A 17,500-nucleotide genomic window follows, 5' to 3' on the forward strand; every position below is an offset into this window, starting at 1 on the left:
CGCTATCGTTTTTCAGCGCAATCTATCATTTATTTAGACCACCTTCTCAGCCCCCATGTTAACTGTCAAACGCACCGGGGTAATGCTTTAAGTTTAAGTTGTTTTTTTTTATCGCAATTAACGCATGTGCCGAATGATCCGCCCCGTGCATCCCACCCGCTCTGTACTACAGTCACTTCAACGTTGTGGCTTTCCCATGATCAGAGTAGCTGACTAACCACGGACCTATAACTGCTGCAAGTCAAGAAACTCATTTTAAGAATGCAAGGCAGAAAAGACCCTGGTACTGCTTTTAACCAGATGCTGTTCTTCTCTACATGCACATGCTCAGCATAATCGTCTGCATTGTTCACTGAAATAAAACCCTTTGAGTAATCTGTTCAACAAAATAACTTGTCCCACCACAGCCCGTGTTCTAATAAAGACAATCTACTTTTTATGAGGATTCCTTTATTTCCTGAAAGCACAAAAAAAATTAAGTAATTTATATTGGGTATATTTTTAGAGCAGAGAACAGTATCCCAGTTTGCACCTCCCCCACCTTTAACTTATGTTCCAAAATTTGGATCTCCAAAGCATCCTTTTGCATCTTTTGAATTGTTACAATTGCATGGAAGTTGGTGAGGGCATCTGGTTCAAGTAGGGCGATGACGCCATCAGATGATTAGACAGTGCAATTATTACTTGAGCCAGAATATTGCCCCATCTAATTTGCAACGCGCTGGGTTGCGTGTACATATTTAATTATTTTGAATAACCAACCTCTTATAAAGGCACTTCTATCCTGGGGGGTGGGGGGATCAGAGGAGCTCCCCCCAGTGATGCCCTCATCCACAGGACGCATACTCTGTTGGCTGAGGGCCATCTCCTCAGCCTCTGTGAGGGCTGCAGAGGCCTCTGCTTTCTTTCGATTTGCTAACATGGAGGAAAATGTTACCCTAATATTCAGTAAGCGCTATTTTGAAGACGTGTATATATATATATATATATATATATAATGCATTTTGCCTAGGTGTAGCCTTCTAATATATCTAAATCCTATTAAATATTGGCAGTGTTGGGGTGGCTGGGAAATGTACTACTTACATTTACTGCTTAAATATAGGCCCATCACATGTTGAATATAGCTGTTAAATTAGGTAGAGCAGGCAAAACAGCACAATTGTTTGATTTCAATTAAACATTAGTTTACCTGTTTAAACTATATTTTTGTACTTCATCTTCATTTGCTGCCAAGTCCTCGTGGGGCAACTCGGGGTTGCGTAAATTGACACACACACACACACACACACACACACACACACACACACACACACACACACACACACACACACACACACACACACACACACACACACACTTTACATATTGAATCAGTGGAAGATATTAAACTTTCCTCTTATTTTATTTTACTAATTTATTTTACTCATGCATTGACTTGTTCAGCTATTTACTGCCAAGCTCTCTCTCGCGCTCTTGCTGCCGCGGCGGAATTGCTTTTTTTTTGTTAAAATGGGTAACTGTTCGGCATACGCGTTCATTAGAATTTCCAATTCCGTGGGGGAAAAGTAAGTGGATCTACGCTTTTGTTCCATGTTTGATCATGTTATCAGAGATCCATTGATGATGGCTCTTTATAGTCAACAGGCATGCCCTCAACCCAGAGTGAACATACTCAGAGTTGATTAACCCAACGCTGATCACCTGTTCTGAAACCGAAAACCCAGAGTTGCTTTTCAACCCTGAACTCTGAGTCAACCAACTCAGAGCGCAGGATTAAACTCAGAGTATGTTAAACCAGCTACCTGAAACAGGCCTCTGTCCATATTTGTGGTATGTTGTGGTTGAGCATAGAATAACCAAACAAATAACTTTATGTCAATCATCCGAGGGCAGGTTAAGGGTTCCTTTAATAAAACAAAAGAACTCATTGTACTGCACATGTTTTTTTCAAAGACAATCAAAACAAAGTGAAACAATCAGATTCCTTACCGAAGATTCATCACTTTCGGATAACATCTTTCAGGAACTTCCATCTTCTGCACAACTTCCTCAGTGACAGACGGCAAGCTGTTCGGGTAGGCACAACCACATCACCCTCACTCACTCATCTCCAACACAGGAGCCCCTCAGGGCTGTGTGCTTAGCCCTTTCCTCTACACCCTGTACACCAACGACTGCACCAGCCCCTCCCACACCACCACCTTCCTCAAATACTCTGATGACCCTGCCATCCTCGCCCTCTTATCAGACAATAACTCTGTATCAGTTTACCACAACACTGTCACTCAATTCACCCAATGGTGCTCACATAACTTCCTCCATCTCAATGTAGCCAAAACAAAAGAAATAACAATAGGTAACCCATCTCCCCAGCCCCCCACTCTCATCAACAATGACACAGTAGAAACAGTTGACAGCTTTAAATACCTTGGACTCACTCTGGACAATAAACTCAATTTCGACCAGCACACAACGGACATTCAAAAAAGGAGCCACCAAAGACTGTATGCCATCCGCAAACTCAAAGGACTCTATGTTGCCCCCCATCTCCTCCTTCTGTTATATCAAAGTATTGTCCAACCCATTCTGCTCTACTGTTCCACCTGCTTCTTTAACATGCTTACTGTCAAAAACCGGGCCAAACTTATACGTGTCACAAATATAGCTGCCAAATTAATTGGTCTCCCCACACCCACACTCTCAGAACTCAATATAAAGGCCATCTCATGCATTGCATCCGTAATAGCACAGGACAACACACACCCTCTCAACTGCCACTTCACTGTCATGCCCTCTGCACGCAGGTATAGGTCCCTGTTGTGCAGGAGGGCTCGCTACGGCAAAAGCCTGGTGCCTGCAGCCATAACAGCACTTAATAAAAGGCCAAGATAAATCACCCCCAGTCCTACTCTGTGTAGACGTTTTATGCAGATCTGTGTAGATGTTTATTTGTCTCTGTTTATTGTCTGTCGGCGTGCGGCCCACATATGCAATGTACTGTGAAGTGAAGAAAAATTTCCCCTTGGGGACAATAAAATCTAAAGTCTAAAGTCTAAAGACTAAGTTGCCTGGGTGTTAAAGGTTTTTATTGCTGTGTATGGGTTGCTCAATCGTATAGAATGACATGAAACTATAAATAAACTAAATCCAATGCATTCATTTAGTATGCCTTTGTGTGTCTCCAGTTGAACATATCTACTTTGGAATGACTGGTTTGGTCATTGAACAACACCTTGTTTGAGGCTGCTAATTGGTAATTGGCTCCTCATTGGTTTCCAATACACCTTTTTAAACTGTGTGTGTACTTCACACACAGTTTTTAAGTACAAGTAATAAGAAATTTGTGTTTCATTATATTTGTGTTTGAAGAATCATGCATGAATATAATAATCAATATATACGAGTTAAAAACCACTGAGGTTTGGTTGATCCACTATTCTTTACACAGAGGCAGAGATGGATACACTTGAAAAGCGTACATATTTCCTATCTATATCATCCAAGATGTTTAGGCCTACCCCCCATCACTGATACAATTATGTTCAAAACACACTTTCACAAGATAAGAGCCTTGTAGCCAACTTCATCAGAAATAATCAGACAGACGGGCTGGCTACCTAACCTGATGAACAAGTTGAACTACTAATTAGAATAGGAGGATCAAACTGTGCATTTACGGTTATTTCCTTGTTCCTTTAAGCATAAAAGCAGTGGAGAACAGCAGGGCATCAAACATTGAGAGAAGCCATTAACAGGTGAGTCAACGTTTATCATATAATTTAAGCATGTTTTTTTGCAGACTGGTAGGCTACAATATGTAACAAATGTATCCATATATCGACCATGATATCTCATCAGAGTTCAGGAGCCATTGTCAAGGTATTGGCTTTCTCCGTGAACAATGCTGCAGCCAATATGTGCTCCTTAAAATTTCTGTTCTCCATTAAAGTCAGTCAGGTTAGCTTGACTAGTCATCTTAATGTGTTGAATTACCTGAGATAAACTAACTCATCTATTAATTATTAAATACATCTTGAAATAGAAACATTGCTGCTCAGAATGCTTTATAGGATTCCTGATCATTTTGACCCCAATCTTTTTTCCTCATCATCTCTCTTACACCCTTACACCACCAGCGTCATTGAGGAAAGATGAAGCTGAGCCTATGCCTCCTCCTGTTCCTCACCGTGCTGGCTTCAGCCCTGGGCCTCAGCATTCTGGCTCCATCCCCGGTTTTCAGCAAAACAGTTCTGAGCGTGACCTTGAGCCATGCAAACGGCCTCCGTGGGGACGGCTGGTTCGGTAGGACTGACGGCTACGTCAAGGTAAGAACCAGGGCTGCTTCTGCTCTCAAATGTTACCAAACGAGTAAAAGTCGGTGGATTGTCTATCTCCATTAGTGGGTGTGGCTGAAATTGTCTGTCGGACATCGTTTGCATTGTTTCGTTTAGGTGACAGCTGGAGGGACCACTCGCGAGACTCGCACCATCCGGAACGACAACGACCCGTACTGGAGGCAGACTCTAAGTTTTGCTTCGCGGTTCCGGATGATCTACCTGAGCCTGCAGGTTTGGGACAGTGACGGCGGGTTTAGAGGCAAAGATGATTATTTGGGAGGTTGCAGAGTTCCTATAGTGAGATCGATAGTGAGCCGGTCACATAGCTGCAGAATTGGTAGGAAAGGAAGGGTTTTCTTCTCTTACAGGTACAGGCCCTAAATCGCAACCTCGCTGTTGCAAATTCTACACTCCCAGTTCCAACTGAGATAACTACACCAGTGCCATGAACGCATACCTAGTATGTGTTTGCTTTGTCATCTCTCGGTTTTGGCTGGAGTTTTCATTCATGTCATTAATTGCTATTTGATCGAAATAATAAACTACATTTGGTGGTGTTGGGAGTTATGAAAGCTATTTGATGATTTGGTGATAACAATTGTAATTGTAGAAAAAGTTGAGAATGTGCTTTAAGGAATCACTGCAATGGTAATCTGAAAGAGTGCTAATCTAAGATTTGGGGATTTCTGTATTTCCTGAGAACCTTTGTCTGTGTTACATTATGAGAATATAATCCACTGTAATCAAAAGATCTAACCCTGTCTTTCTTATTATAGCAACTGTTATTCAGTGCTCTGATTAATAAAATGTAGAATTTAATGCAAATGCCCTTTTCTTCTATTTCCTAAATAACGATCGATCAAACCTGATGATGAAATAAAGTTTTTATCCAAAAAATAACACGTTGGTTCATTAGAGCATCAATTTATTCACTCCAAAAAATGTGTTTATAGAACTGCGTAAATGATAGGGGTGGGAAAAATAATCGAGTCTTCGATGCATCGCGATTCTCGCTAGAACGATTCTGTCTCGATGCAGATATATCAATTTTTTTTTTTTTTTTTTTTTGCCTGCTGCAACATTCTGTTTGCAAGAGAGGGATCATTTTTGTAATTTTAAAATCATTGAATTTATCTTCAGTGTCTATTGGCCAAGTGAGTGAACTCCTTCTGATTCAAGAGCAGCTTTTCCTTGAATGACATAGAAAAGAAAGATTAGAAATAAAATAAAACTGAAACCTATTTTTTTGCATGCTTCCATAATGTGTTATAATGCAAGCTGCATTGATTATTGCATTGTTCATAGAAAGTCATATTTGTGACAAAAGCTTTCTCTCTTGTGAAATATTAGATAAGTTAATTCATCTGTTGATGTCTTTAATGATCATCACAAAAGTAGGAAGTGATTAGCAAACTCTGAGTAGCAAACCCAGACGTATGTATATATTTTTGAAAATCACGCATGTAATGTACAAAAAATCGAGATGCATCGAGATGCATCGATAATCGCTTCAGAATCGAATCGTTGACCTCATAATCGGAATCGAATCGTGAGGTGCCAAGAGATTCCCACCCCTAGTAAATGACACATTCATTCATTCGTAAATTCGACACCTTCCTAGGACCGGTACAGTACAGATAAGTTCTCATCAAAAGGGCTTTTCATAGGTCTACATAGGCTCACATCAACTAGCAACTAGCAACAACTCTGTACATAAAACTTTGGAGTATAAAGCTTAGCATTAATAAAAAATTGGTTGGTATCACAAAATCTAACAATAGATTTCTATTCCCCTCATTCTCTGGCATCAGTGTAAGATAAACAACATCAACCTATTGTCATTGGTAAAAAATAGTCTTTTCATGTGGTTCGGTCAGTGTATAACAACTACCATCAGTAACCAAAGAGCCCCCAAAATAACAATGAAAATACATTCAATACAAGTGGAGCCGCAAATACCATGCAGATGCAAATCACCCAATACACTTTGCGTCTGAAATATTTCAAATTAAAAGCGTGGTTGATGTCGGCAATACCGTGACAGGAAAAGACCTCTGTTTGAGAGAGGTCTTTTCCTTAGAGAAAGTACTATTGTCAGGGGTAGAAAGGGCAAATACCTCAAATGTATAAAATGGATAGCCGCTTTAAAATTCAGCCCTTGGTGGAGTGCTCTTGGAATCAGAGAAATTTAAACTTTATTTCCAAAACATACCTGATGTGCAATGTGGGTTTTCCCCCCCACCAGTCCTTAATCACTCTCTGAAAATCCAAGGATTGTTAAAAAAATAAAACATACTGCGCATGTAACCTCTGGTAGTACAAAAACATTCAAGGAAGTGTAAAACTCGCACTGTGCCCGGGGCCATTAGTGAATGCTACTTGGCAATAGGAGCCAAATAGTAAGGGTGGAATAGTCTTTCATGGGCGCAGATGTGCAAAGCATTGTGGGTGTGGAGCAGTAACCGTGGAAACCGCGAGGTGAAGTAACCGACAAATCCTTCTGGAACCTCGCCTAGGGTCTCCTGTACCTCCTTGGGCAGCTCGTGATAGTGGTGCTTCTGTTGTGAAACACAAAAGATGTCCGCCACGGTCACGAACACGGCCTGAGTAACAAAGCGTTTGTTTTGGGTGTAGTCGTCGTCTCACCTTATTCCTCATGGCCCTCAGAAGGTCTCTGACCGAGTTCCCCTTGTAAGTCCGGAATTTTCTCAGATCTGCGACAGGAAAAATCGTACATTTGATTTAGATTAGATCATATGATATTAGATTAAATGAATACTCTTGTCACGGGAAGATAATATAGAGGAAGGGGGGATTAAAGCTGTTAATGCTTGGCTGATCAAATGAGTGAGTGAGTGAGTGAGTGAGTGAGTGAGTGAGTGAGCGAGTGAGTGAGTGAGTGAGTGAGTGAGCGAGCGAGTGAGTGAGTGAGTGAGTGAGTGAGCGAGCGAGTGCATACCCGTCTGCAAAGGCACAGAGATGTGCATCCTCCAGTTGGTTCGAACCACCGCTCTGCCCGCGGTCTCTAGCCTCACCACAATAGCCCCCTCCCCTGGTTCCTTCTCTATACGGTCACTCACGTCCTACACACACACACACACACACACACACACACACACACACACACACACACACACACACACACACACACACACACACACACACACACACACACGTTTTGCATGTTTGTATGTTTGTAGTGTATCGCAATGGGAATTATCTACACGCTTTATGTGTGAAGTGTAAAATGGTGTCTTTTGCAATTCATTAATAATTCATCTTGGATGAGTCACCAAACTCACCTGGAAGAACAGTAGCTGCTTCTCAGGAATCCAAAAGAAGGGATGTTTGAGCACACAGGAAGTCGAGGGGCGGGACTCCGGCACTGCACTTATCATTCGCTCGATCAGATCCCGAGCTATGACATCATCTATTTAGAGAGAAAAGCTTAATGTTGCAGAAAAACAAACACACACAGTTACGCACTTACACACACACAAGCCCGCACAATATCTCACCATGCATATCCTCCATGAAGTGTGAGAGTGTGTATTCTCCTGCCAGGATGTTGACCTGACGCCTCAGTGCATCGCCAAAGGGGTGCTGCCCCCTGCTGACCACATAATAGAAGACACAGCCGGCTGAGAACACATCCACCGCTGCTGTCTTAAGAGGAGAGGAATGGAGAGGACAGGTGGACAGTTTTAGTAGATCCAGATGGAAATAGATCAAGGCTGCTAAATCGAAACGTTTGCTAAGGTTTATCAATCCACTTTCCTGTGTTCACAGGTCCACTGTCCTATAGTCCAGTGTTTTATGTCCAGTGATCTAAGGCCCAATGTTCTAAGGCCCAGTGTTCTAAGGCCCAGTGTTCTATAGTCCAGTGTTCTAAGGCCCAGTGTTCTATAGTCCAGTGTTCTTAGGCCCTCTGTTCTAAAGCATAGCGTTCTATAGTCCGGTGTTCTATAGTCCAGTGTTCTTAGGCCCACTGTTCTAAGAGGTCTAGTGTTCTACGGTCTAGTCCTCCATGCTCCATTGTTCTAAGCTCCTTGGAGCCGTCCCAGGGCCCTACCGGGTTGTTTCCGGGAGCTTCTCGCAGCACCTCAGGGGCGATCCATCCCTCAGTCCCGGGGATCCCTGAGCGCATGGAGAAGCTGCAGCGACCGTCCAGCATCTTCTTGCACAGCCCAAAGTCTGAGATGAGGGCCCGGACCCGGCCCAGCGGCCCGGGACCCGAGATCAGGATGTTCCTCGGCTTCAGGTCCCGGTGGACTGGAGGAAGGGAGAGGAAGAGGGGGATGAAGAACGGAGAATGTGCGGACGTGTGTGTGTGTGTGTGTGTGTGTGTGTGTGTGTGTGTGTGTGTGTGTGTGTGTGTGTGTGTGTGTGTGTGTGTGTGTGTGTGTGTGTGTGTGTGTGTGCGTGCGTGCGTGCGTGCGTGTGTGTGTGTGTCAGACCTATGTTGAGAGAGTGAAGGTGAGAGAGGCCACACATGGTCTGCTCCAGTAGAGTCACTGCACTCAGCCCAGGGAAGCCGGTTGGGTCTTCCACATACTGCAGGGAACACACACACACACACACACACACACACACACACACACACACACACACACACACACACACACACACACACACACACACACACACACACACACACACTTTAGGATCCGCTTACAAGTAAACCAAAGTGAGTACAGTTAGTGCCACAAGCTAATAATAAACACTGGCATTGGTTTTGCTATCCCAGAGTTTTATCACCAGATAATCCTATCGTCAAAGTTGGCCAATGCAAGGAAGTTGTTTATTTGATTTGAAAAAAACATAATAATTATACGTGTATTCAAATATTTTCCGATAATCTCAACCTAGCCTCAATCATAACTGTTTCCCCCAGCTTCAACCCTTTCTATTGCCTCAGGTTAACCATTTTCTCTACGCATAACTATTTCAGATCCACCTACCCTCCACCCTGTACCATCACCTTAACCCTATTCTACGACCTTCAACCTTATGACTGATTGCTTTGAACCAATGGACGATCCAGGTGTGTGGACCATCTATATTTCTGGGCCACCTTCAGCTCATCTCATTTAAAGAACCATTGAACCCACCAGTGAACCCACTGTTTCAGATGGAATTCCAACACTATAATATAGATTATATCCAATCCAAAACAAAGATTATTGTTTTGGATTGAAAGAGGGGGGCGTGTTATCCCGCCAACCTTATGATACTTTTTTTGTTTGTTGCTGTGTATGAACATATAATAAGCGATGTTATGTATGAAATGCGCTACACACCGCAGCTTTATACTATAGGTGTTAGGAGCGGATGCGACCATAAATACAACACTGCTAAGACAGATCGTCACCATTCACGCACACCGTAGCGTTATACTATACGTATCCTGTTAGCCTTACCCTCGCACGCGGGTATTAAATAAATCCCTGCTCAGACAGAGCTTCACCATTCACACACCGTAGCGTTATACGATGTGTGTTTGAAAAGCTAAACTATCTCACAGACGCCACAGTCAACCGCTGCCCGGACAGAGCTCCGCACGTCCACACAAACCACCGGCGCCCCTTGGTCGTGGCTTCTGAATGCCTCGGAAAAGGCCCCCAGACCCCAAGGAAAGAACGCTATCTGCTTCCACCATAGAGGGGGGGTTTGTACACTGAACACTAGCTCGTGCATAATCAGAATACTCATCATACATGCAGACACCTGGCTCAGACACATGTTTTCATGTCACAACGTTTTTCCCCAAAACACAGGATTTTAACCACTTTTCCTCTAAATTGGGGACTTATTTCCGTTACAGTGATAAAATGACATAGATTACTATGATGACGATCATCGGACAAATGACTACACTCATAACAAAACTAAGTGTTTTTTTGGTTCTCCGGTTCTTCAAGGCTCTCCAGCATCCAAACACCCACCTGTTGCAGAGTGGCAGCACACAGCTCGATGGCGATGTAGGTGAAAAGCCGGTCCCTCTCAGTGCAGAAGTAGCGGATGACGTTGGGGTGCGTGTCTGACTCCCTTAATAGCTGCACTTCGCGCTCCGCCACCTCGAAGCACTCGGGCAGGATGCGCTTCACGGCCACTTGCCGGCCGTCAAAATGGCCCCTGCGAACAGGAGCGTCAACAGTTTCAAACCGAAACCACCAGGGAGTTCAAACAGATGGATTTGATTTGGTTTTAGCTGAAGCGAGAATGGCCATTGCATTGTAGTTACACTGCATGATTTATATCACCATTCAAAAAGGTGATGTCAGGAATAATTACACACATCGCATATTATGCCTTTATGCAACTTTGGAAAAAGGTTTCATTTATTGAGTTGATCTTTCTAAGGATTGAGAGTCCCTAATCTCATTTGGACTGGAGGACATTGGAATTTGGTCCGATGACGAAATCAGACTGCATTGAAATGTTGGGACTGCCCAAAATCAAGTCGTTAATTAGTTAATTGTCCACGACAGTAACCGGGCAACAGTTGCTGTGGAGCCTGAACTCATTCTGGGTTCCTCCTGAACACAGCTCAGATTGATTATATTACATATTGTGTGATAATAAATCTTTTCAACAAAGTAGCCCACTATGATTCGCTCATGCAAATACGGTCTGCTAGTAAAATTCCTATTGTACTTTGCATGATTACCCTGTCAAGAACCGTATGGTCAAACTGACACTTCATGGAGTCGGTGCTTTTTGGTTGTCCGGTTCAACCTTTGAGAATAGGCCCAGTTGTGTTGCTAGGTTACCTGAAGACGAAGGTTCCTGCTGAACCATGCCCCAGAACCTCAGATGGCTTGAAGGTGATCTTCCCCACGTTGACTTCATCTCCTTCCACTTCTACCAGAAGAAGAGAAGCACAAAAGAATGTTATTCAACGTCTACCGATGACCAATTGTCTTACCGAGACACTGCTTAGATCATAAATGTAAATTTACATTCACATTTAGGGCATTTAGCAGACGCTTCTATCCAAAGCGACTTACAATAAGTACATTTGTCATAAGAAGTGAAACAATATATCACTGTCAGTACAGTAAAGATGCTAGCAGCTACTGCAGATGTTACACAATTAAGTACTATGAATAAGTGCAATGTAGATTAAGTGCGTACAATAAGTGTGTACATTAAGTGCCAGGAAGTACAACATACAATGGTGGCCGGAAGGGGCTGGGTAGCTATGCAGATGTGTGTAAATGTGTTACTACTTCCGTGTGTGTGTGTGTGTGTGTGTGTGTGTGTGTGTGTGTGTGTGTGTGTGTGTGTGTGTGTGTGTGTGTGTGTGTGTGTGTGTGTGTGTGTGTGTGTGTGTGTGTGTGTGTGTGTGTGTGTGTGTGTGTGTGTGTGCGTGCGCGTGCGCGTGTGTGTGGTATGCACCAGTTGTTTGTGGGAGTCCAGTGGTTCTGCTTCTGCTGTCTGCATCTGAATTGCTGCTTATCAGAGACTCAGGTAGAGATTCAGTAGACGCTGCCTTGAATTCTATCAACAGAAGAGGACGGTGTTCATTATCTAACCACCCTCTTTTTCTCCAACACAGTATACATCCAATTTAGCCTGAGCACCTGAAATTGTTGATTTCTTACATATTCTTTAATTTTATACTTTCTTGCGAGGACTCTTTCGAGGAATGTGACTTATAAACAGGAGCTTACTGAAAAACATTTAAGTTGAGTAGCATGAACTTTTGAAAGGGCTTACCGCTACTGGAGTTGGAGAGGGTGGGAGGAGAGGAGTGTGTATTCGTCTGGCTGTCGTCTCTCAGTGGTTCTGAGGTTTCCGTGTCGCCTCCCGGCCTTTGAACCTTCTGAACTTTGGCAGCACGCTGGTTCAAAACAATGGACAAACACTTTACACTAGCTGCTGGCTGTCTGGAGGTGACCTCAGATATACAGGATAATAAACAGATTTAAGTCAGGAGTTCATGTAGAAAGCACTTTGATGAGTGATATATACTGTAACTGTTCGGATTAACAATAATAACAATCTGAGATTCCATTGATTATTATTTTTATAACCTATCTAATTTTTGGTTGCATGCGTTCTCTAAAAAAAAAGCCAACCAGCTAGGCGACGTCAGAGTTGCGTTAATTTTTATTTTTTATTTGTATTCTTTTTGTAGCTTTAAACACAGCCCCTTAATAAATTACTACCTGTACATTAAAAAAGTATTTCTGCTCAATTTAAAACGTTGAATCTCCTCGTGACTGAATGTTTGTATACATCGCGCAGGCTTTATGCGTGCAGGCTTGACGCGCTCCACTTTTTTCTGTGGAGAACCAGCGCCTTGAATATTTACTACAGCGTTTCTACAGCTCGATGCGGTTTCGCAATGAATCCGTCTTTACAGAGATATTCCTGAGCCGCATAAAACGAAACCGGATAGTTTTCGCCCGTTTCAGCTCCGTGTGGACGGGGCCTCAATGACTAAATGTTAGGCAATGGAGTTGAATCCACCAGATATTTATACGATTTATACCACTTTCCAACCACACACACATTCTTTCACGAAAAGTTGAAATTATACCATCTGATGTGGGATGGGTAAAAGAGAAAGGTGCAGACTGACCGAGGGGTAAGTGAGAGCGAAGGCCAGCCAGCCCCCCACCAGCAGGGTGAGGACTGCCAGAGTCAGGGGGTCCTGGGACAGGGAGGAGGGCAGTATTCTGGAGGGCCGTTTGCCCCGGACCCCCTTCGTCCCGTGCGTGCGTACCCCATTCTCTTCATCGTCATGGTCCCCTTCACCCTGGCCCTGAGATGCAGTCTCGAACTAAACCACGGTAACAGAGAAAGTGAACAGAAGCAAAGGTATTATTATTATGGTTGTTCACAACAACAGCGTAGTAATCAATAGTCATTTATGATTTTATTTTGTGTCTCTGAGTCGTCTTCTTTTGTTATTAAGGGTGGGACAGTCGGCCGTCGGACTGTCTGTCAGTCTAACGCTCATTATTTATAACAAATGTTCATGTCTGCACGGAGTTCTCCCTGACCAGTCTGTGTGTGTGTGTGTGTGTCTGTTAATGTGTGTGTCTTAAAGTGTGCGTTAATGTGTGCGTTAATCTGTGTGTTAATCTGTGTGTGATAATGTGTGTCTATGTGTGTTAATGTGTCTGTGTGTGTGTGTGTTTAGTGTGTGTGTGGGTGTCTATTAATGTAATCTGTGTGTGATAATGTGTCTGTGTGTTAATGTGTGTGTGATATTGTGTGTGTGTGTGTGTGTGTGTGTGTGTGTGTGTGTGTGTGTGTGTGTGTGTGTGTGTGTGTGTGTGTGTGTGTGTGTGTGTGTGATAAAGTGTCTGTTTGTGTGTGTGTTTAATGTGTGTGTGTGTGTATGCGTGCGTGTTGGTCTCACATAGTGCTGGTTGTAGTGGGAGGCGGCGGGGGTCCGGGGGGGGATGAAGGGCTCTCTGGAGCGCTGGAGGCTGACGGGGAACTCCCTCAGCATGGTGGTGTGAGCCACCGGAGGCAGCTCGTGATGCCCTGACACACACACACACAGACGCGCACACGCGCACGCACACACACACAGACAGACACACACACACACACACACACACACACACACAGATGCACACGCACACACTTTTGTAAATATTGGGCTTCAAAACACACTTTGCGTGATTATATCGGTGTGTGTATAGTGTACGTGTGCGCGCGTGTGGGGCTGTGTGTGCACATGCACGGTGCGCGCGCGCGCGCGTGTGTGTGTGTGTGTGTAATTGAGCGTGCGTCTACCTATCAGCAGCCAGTGGTTGTTCCGGCTGTTGGTGCTGCCGTGGGGATAGCGCACGTCGGTGGACGGCATGCTCTCACACTCCCCTTTCTGTCGCAGCGTCACGCCGGCCGTGATGGGGCCCTCGATGCGGGCTAGGGTCAGGCCCCGAGGCTGCAGGGGGGGGGAGAGAGCTTTCACTTCCCAGAGTCACCCCTCCCAACCACTGGCTACCTACGTCTCACACCCTCGCTACAGGTGGAGCGTGGGCGAAGCCATGATGACGAAAAGGGCCCTGGCATGGGTGTTCTTCTAAAGGGCCCCTGTTTGGCCAACCTGTGTGGGGCGTCTGTGGCTGTCTGTTGTCTGTCCATTGGTGACATCACAAAGTGTTTACGAGCGTCCACACAGATGTACGATAGACGGATCGATTTCATTTATTCGATTGTTTTCATTTTCGTGAGTTTTGGGGGAGGGGAGATACGATGAGGTAACTTGTGATGTCACCGGTGGATCCAATTTTAAACGGCTTGCGGATGACGGGTGTCCGAGAAGTGAGGGTCATTTAAGGGAAGGAAAAAATGGCGTGGAAGTACGCATACTCACCACCAGGGGGACTCCGTGATGGACCAATGAGGTGGATGCATACAGGCGGGAGTCCAGTTTGCCCACATAGAGGGTAGGCCTGGACCAATGAACATCAACCAAGTGTGAATGAGCTATCCAATCACACTAAAAAACGCAGGACCAGTGGAATTCTGTGCGTGTGCGGCCTCGTGTGCACACACACGTGCGACTTACACAAGCTGTGCCTGGGCAGTGGCCTGCTCCTTCACAAACTGGTAGCTCCACTTCAGCGTGGAGGGGGAGTCCGCCTGGTCGCTGGCCGAGGCGAAGGTGAGGTAGCGCAGCGTCTCCAAGGCCAGGGACAGGTGGGGGGCGTGTCTCAGCGACTCCCCCGAGTACAGATAGACCCCCACCACGGGGGAACCGTAATTCTGGCTCCACAGGACGTCACCTGGCGCAAAGACACACACAAAGGTGCCGGGTTTCGATCCCAATGTCCAGTCTGACTGCAGGCAGTCTGGAGCAAGCCTCATGATGTAACCTCTTCCCAGAGGCGTCATCCCAGGACTAGGCACAGATGTCGCTACTCATACTAATTATGGGTCTGTTCCTTTGATGTGCCGGGGCACATGGTTAAGGCCCCCAAATGCAGCCTAAGTTAGTTTAGTACTGGTGTGCATAAAAAGAGTTGACCCATCATTTGTGTAATGAGGACACCTGTGTTTGTCCTGCAATGACGCCTCCTTTTAAATGGTCCATGCAGGGTCCATTTTGGTATAAAAGCATCTGCTTAAAGGCTAAGCACTGATGACACCAACAGGACACAAACAAACGCACCAGGAAGGATGTGCACGTAAAAAGGAAAGTAGCTGTAGAGAAGGACTTTAGAGAGAAGAGAAGGTCCTATTTCCTATTCCTTTCCTAACCACTGTTCCTTGATCTTGCTGCAGAACGTCATGGAAAGATGGGGAGGAGAACTCATAAGGGATTTAGGAGAAGACCAGCTTGTATTCTGCTTGTTTGGACCAGCTCTTAGATACTTCAGAGACATTGCACTCATTTCCGAGCCTTCCCAAGAAAAAAAGCCTAAGCCTTTGAGCCCCTTCTCTCGTGAGACTCAGAGCAACATCTACAGCGCTCCGTGCTGTTTGTAAAACCACTGACCTTATATTGATACACATATATTGTGCACAAGACAACAGAAGAAAGCGGGAATGTACACGAGTAATAGTTAGAAGTATTTGCTGACACTATCATCTCAGAGCACACGCACGCACGCACGCACGCACGCACGCACGCACGCACGCACGCACGCACACTACCTGTTTCTCTGTCCACTGTAACCACCAGACCGTCACCACTGGATACAAGATGAGCCATCCCTGCAAAGAGAGACAAGAGAGATAAGGATGCGTCTGTTTGTGTGGAACAGTGTTGGAGAGAGGGGCACGTGTAAACAATCAATTGAAGAGTTTTTTGATTAGTTTTGTCTATGTTTTCCAACGGGAGGCAGTGTGTGTGTGTGGGAGACATACTGTAGTCCTGTTTCTCGTCGTAGGGGGGCGCCGAGTAGTCGTTGTACGTGGCGTTCCACCGCAGCTCCTGGGTCTTGGTGTCAAACATGGTGATCATGTATTCTGTAGGAACACAGACATCACAACGGAGAGTGAGGGAGTGAGTGAGTGTGTTTATGCGCGTATGAGTGGGTGTGTACATCATGCCCTCTGCCAACCCCATGCACTTCGTGATTTTCAACTTCTTGTTTATCTTTGTTTGTACAATGTGTATCCCCTGTTTTGATTACTGATTATTTTCCCCTGTGATGTTGTTTTTTAAAGTTCCCCAGGTTGTAGTCGACTAGACTAAACTAAAGCATTACGTTCCTCGTCCTTTCCCAACCTTTTTTCCTTATCCTCGATGGATAACGTCATGAGAGACATGGTAAAAGAACCACGATGCTGGGAGAATCCTACGGCACTAGACCAGAGGCCTCTACGAATAGCCAAATCTCCTAACCTTTATGCCTCCTTTCCTTAACCTTTGTGGAAAAAGTCATCGGGTCAAGGAAAGATGAAAAGGTGCTTCCTTTCGAACATAGGAAAAGACAGCACTGTTTAAAGTGAATTCGACTCCACTCTTCCTAACCGACGTCATTGCGCAACGGCGGGTATTGCCGACCTATAGCTTCTCTAGTGTGAAACTACAATTTTGCGAAGATTGACTACAACTAGCGCTCTTTGATCCATGCGTTCTTGTCGTATTGATTTCAATCAGGTTATCGCCAACAGTGAGAATCACGAAGATTGGACTAGGTCAACGGGAATATTTTAGGCCACTTGAATTCCAATTCACATGTGAAAAAAAAGAGGCTAAACTTATGTTGATGTTGAAATTAACCACCCCCAATAGTCTTTCTTAAATGTGAAGTTGGCCTTTTCTTTTCCTATGGTGTATTTTATGTGCTTACTAACCAGCAATAAATGAATTCATTTATATTCAAAAAATTATGTTTCTGGAATTGGTATCCATTATTATCAATTGTATTTTCTTCTCTTCTATTCTTCTGCTTTACCGCGTCTCTCATGCGTCTTCGCGTAGAGTCGGTAAACTTTGTTGGTGGCATGTTGCTTTAAATATTGCTGACGTAAAGGATTATGGGATACCACTATCTCCTTTCCTTTCGCAAAGGAAGCTCAGGTGTAACCAATGCTAAAGGAGGGTTCAAGGAAGCATCAAGGCTCCTTTCCTAAGCATTTTTAGAATTCGAACCACCTTTCTTCAAGCACTTCCGGGTCAACTCTATAGGAAAGGAAATTTCCTATGCAAAAAAGAATTTCCTATGCAAAAAAGAATTTCC

General features: G+C 44.5%; 2 protein-coding genes across 3 annotated transcripts in view; one reads left to right on the plus strand and one right to left on the minus strand.

Annotated features, from left to right (window-relative positions):
• gna12a (guanine nucleotide binding protein (G protein) alpha 12a) overlaps positions 1-5,240 on the plus strand; it is a 23,068-nt gene extending 17,828 nt beyond the window's left edge. Inside the window, exons 7-9 of the mRNA XM_060046393.1 lie at positions 3,704-3,758; positions 4,140-4,328; positions 4,455-5,240. The gene's annotated coding sequence lies outside the window, so the exon portion shown is untranslated. The remainder of the gene's footprint in view (positions 1-3,703; positions 3,759-4,139; positions 4,329-4,454) is intronic.
• An 8-nt stretch (positions 5,241-5,248) lies between these two features.
• The window catches only part of ern2 (endoplasmic reticulum to nucleus signaling 2), a 16,541-nt gene continuing 4,289 nt past the window's right edge, over positions 5,249-17,500 (minus strand). The window contains exons 7-24 of one of the 2 annotated variants that reach the window (XM_060046345.1): positions 16,179-16,280; positions 15,966-16,025; positions 14,878-15,094; positions 14,683-14,761; positions 14,100-14,250; positions 13,717-13,844; positions 12,931-13,131; positions 12,063-12,186; positions 11,742-11,843; positions 11,114-11,204; positions 10,286-10,475; positions 8,798-8,894; positions 8,413-8,612; positions 7,859-8,006; positions 7,643-7,770; positions 7,300-7,423; positions 6,987-7,054; positions 5,249-6,898 (exon numbers count right to left, since the gene is read on the minus strand). In XM_060046345.1, coding sequence (XP_059902328.1) covers positions 6,716-6,898; positions 6,987-7,054; positions 7,300-7,423; positions 7,643-7,770; positions 7,859-8,006; positions 8,413-8,612; positions 8,798-8,894; positions 10,286-10,475; positions 11,114-11,204; positions 11,742-11,843; positions 12,063-12,186; positions 12,931-13,131; positions 13,717-13,844; positions 14,100-14,250; positions 14,683-14,761; positions 14,878-15,094; positions 15,966-16,025; positions 16,179-16,280 — 2,393 coding nt within the window. In that variant the 3' untranslated portion in view covers positions 5,249-6,715. Of the gene's footprint in view, positions 6,899-6,986; positions 7,055-7,299; positions 7,424-7,642; positions 7,771-7,858; positions 8,007-8,412; positions 8,613-8,797; positions 8,895-10,285; positions 10,476-11,113; positions 11,205-11,741; positions 11,844-12,062; positions 12,187-12,930; positions 13,132-13,716; positions 13,845-14,099; positions 14,251-14,682; positions 14,762-14,877; positions 15,095-15,965; positions 16,026-16,178; positions 16,281-17,500 lie in introns of those variants that run through there. The other variant, XR_009524706.1, reaches the window with a different exon arrangement.

The sequence above is a fragment of the Gadus macrocephalus genome, chromosome 3 (assembly GCF_031168955.1).
Source record: "Gadus macrocephalus chromosome 3, ASM3116895v1".
NCBI classification, from domain to species: domain Eukaryota; kingdom Metazoa; phylum Chordata; class Actinopteri; order Gadiformes; family Gadidae; genus Gadus; species Gadus macrocephalus.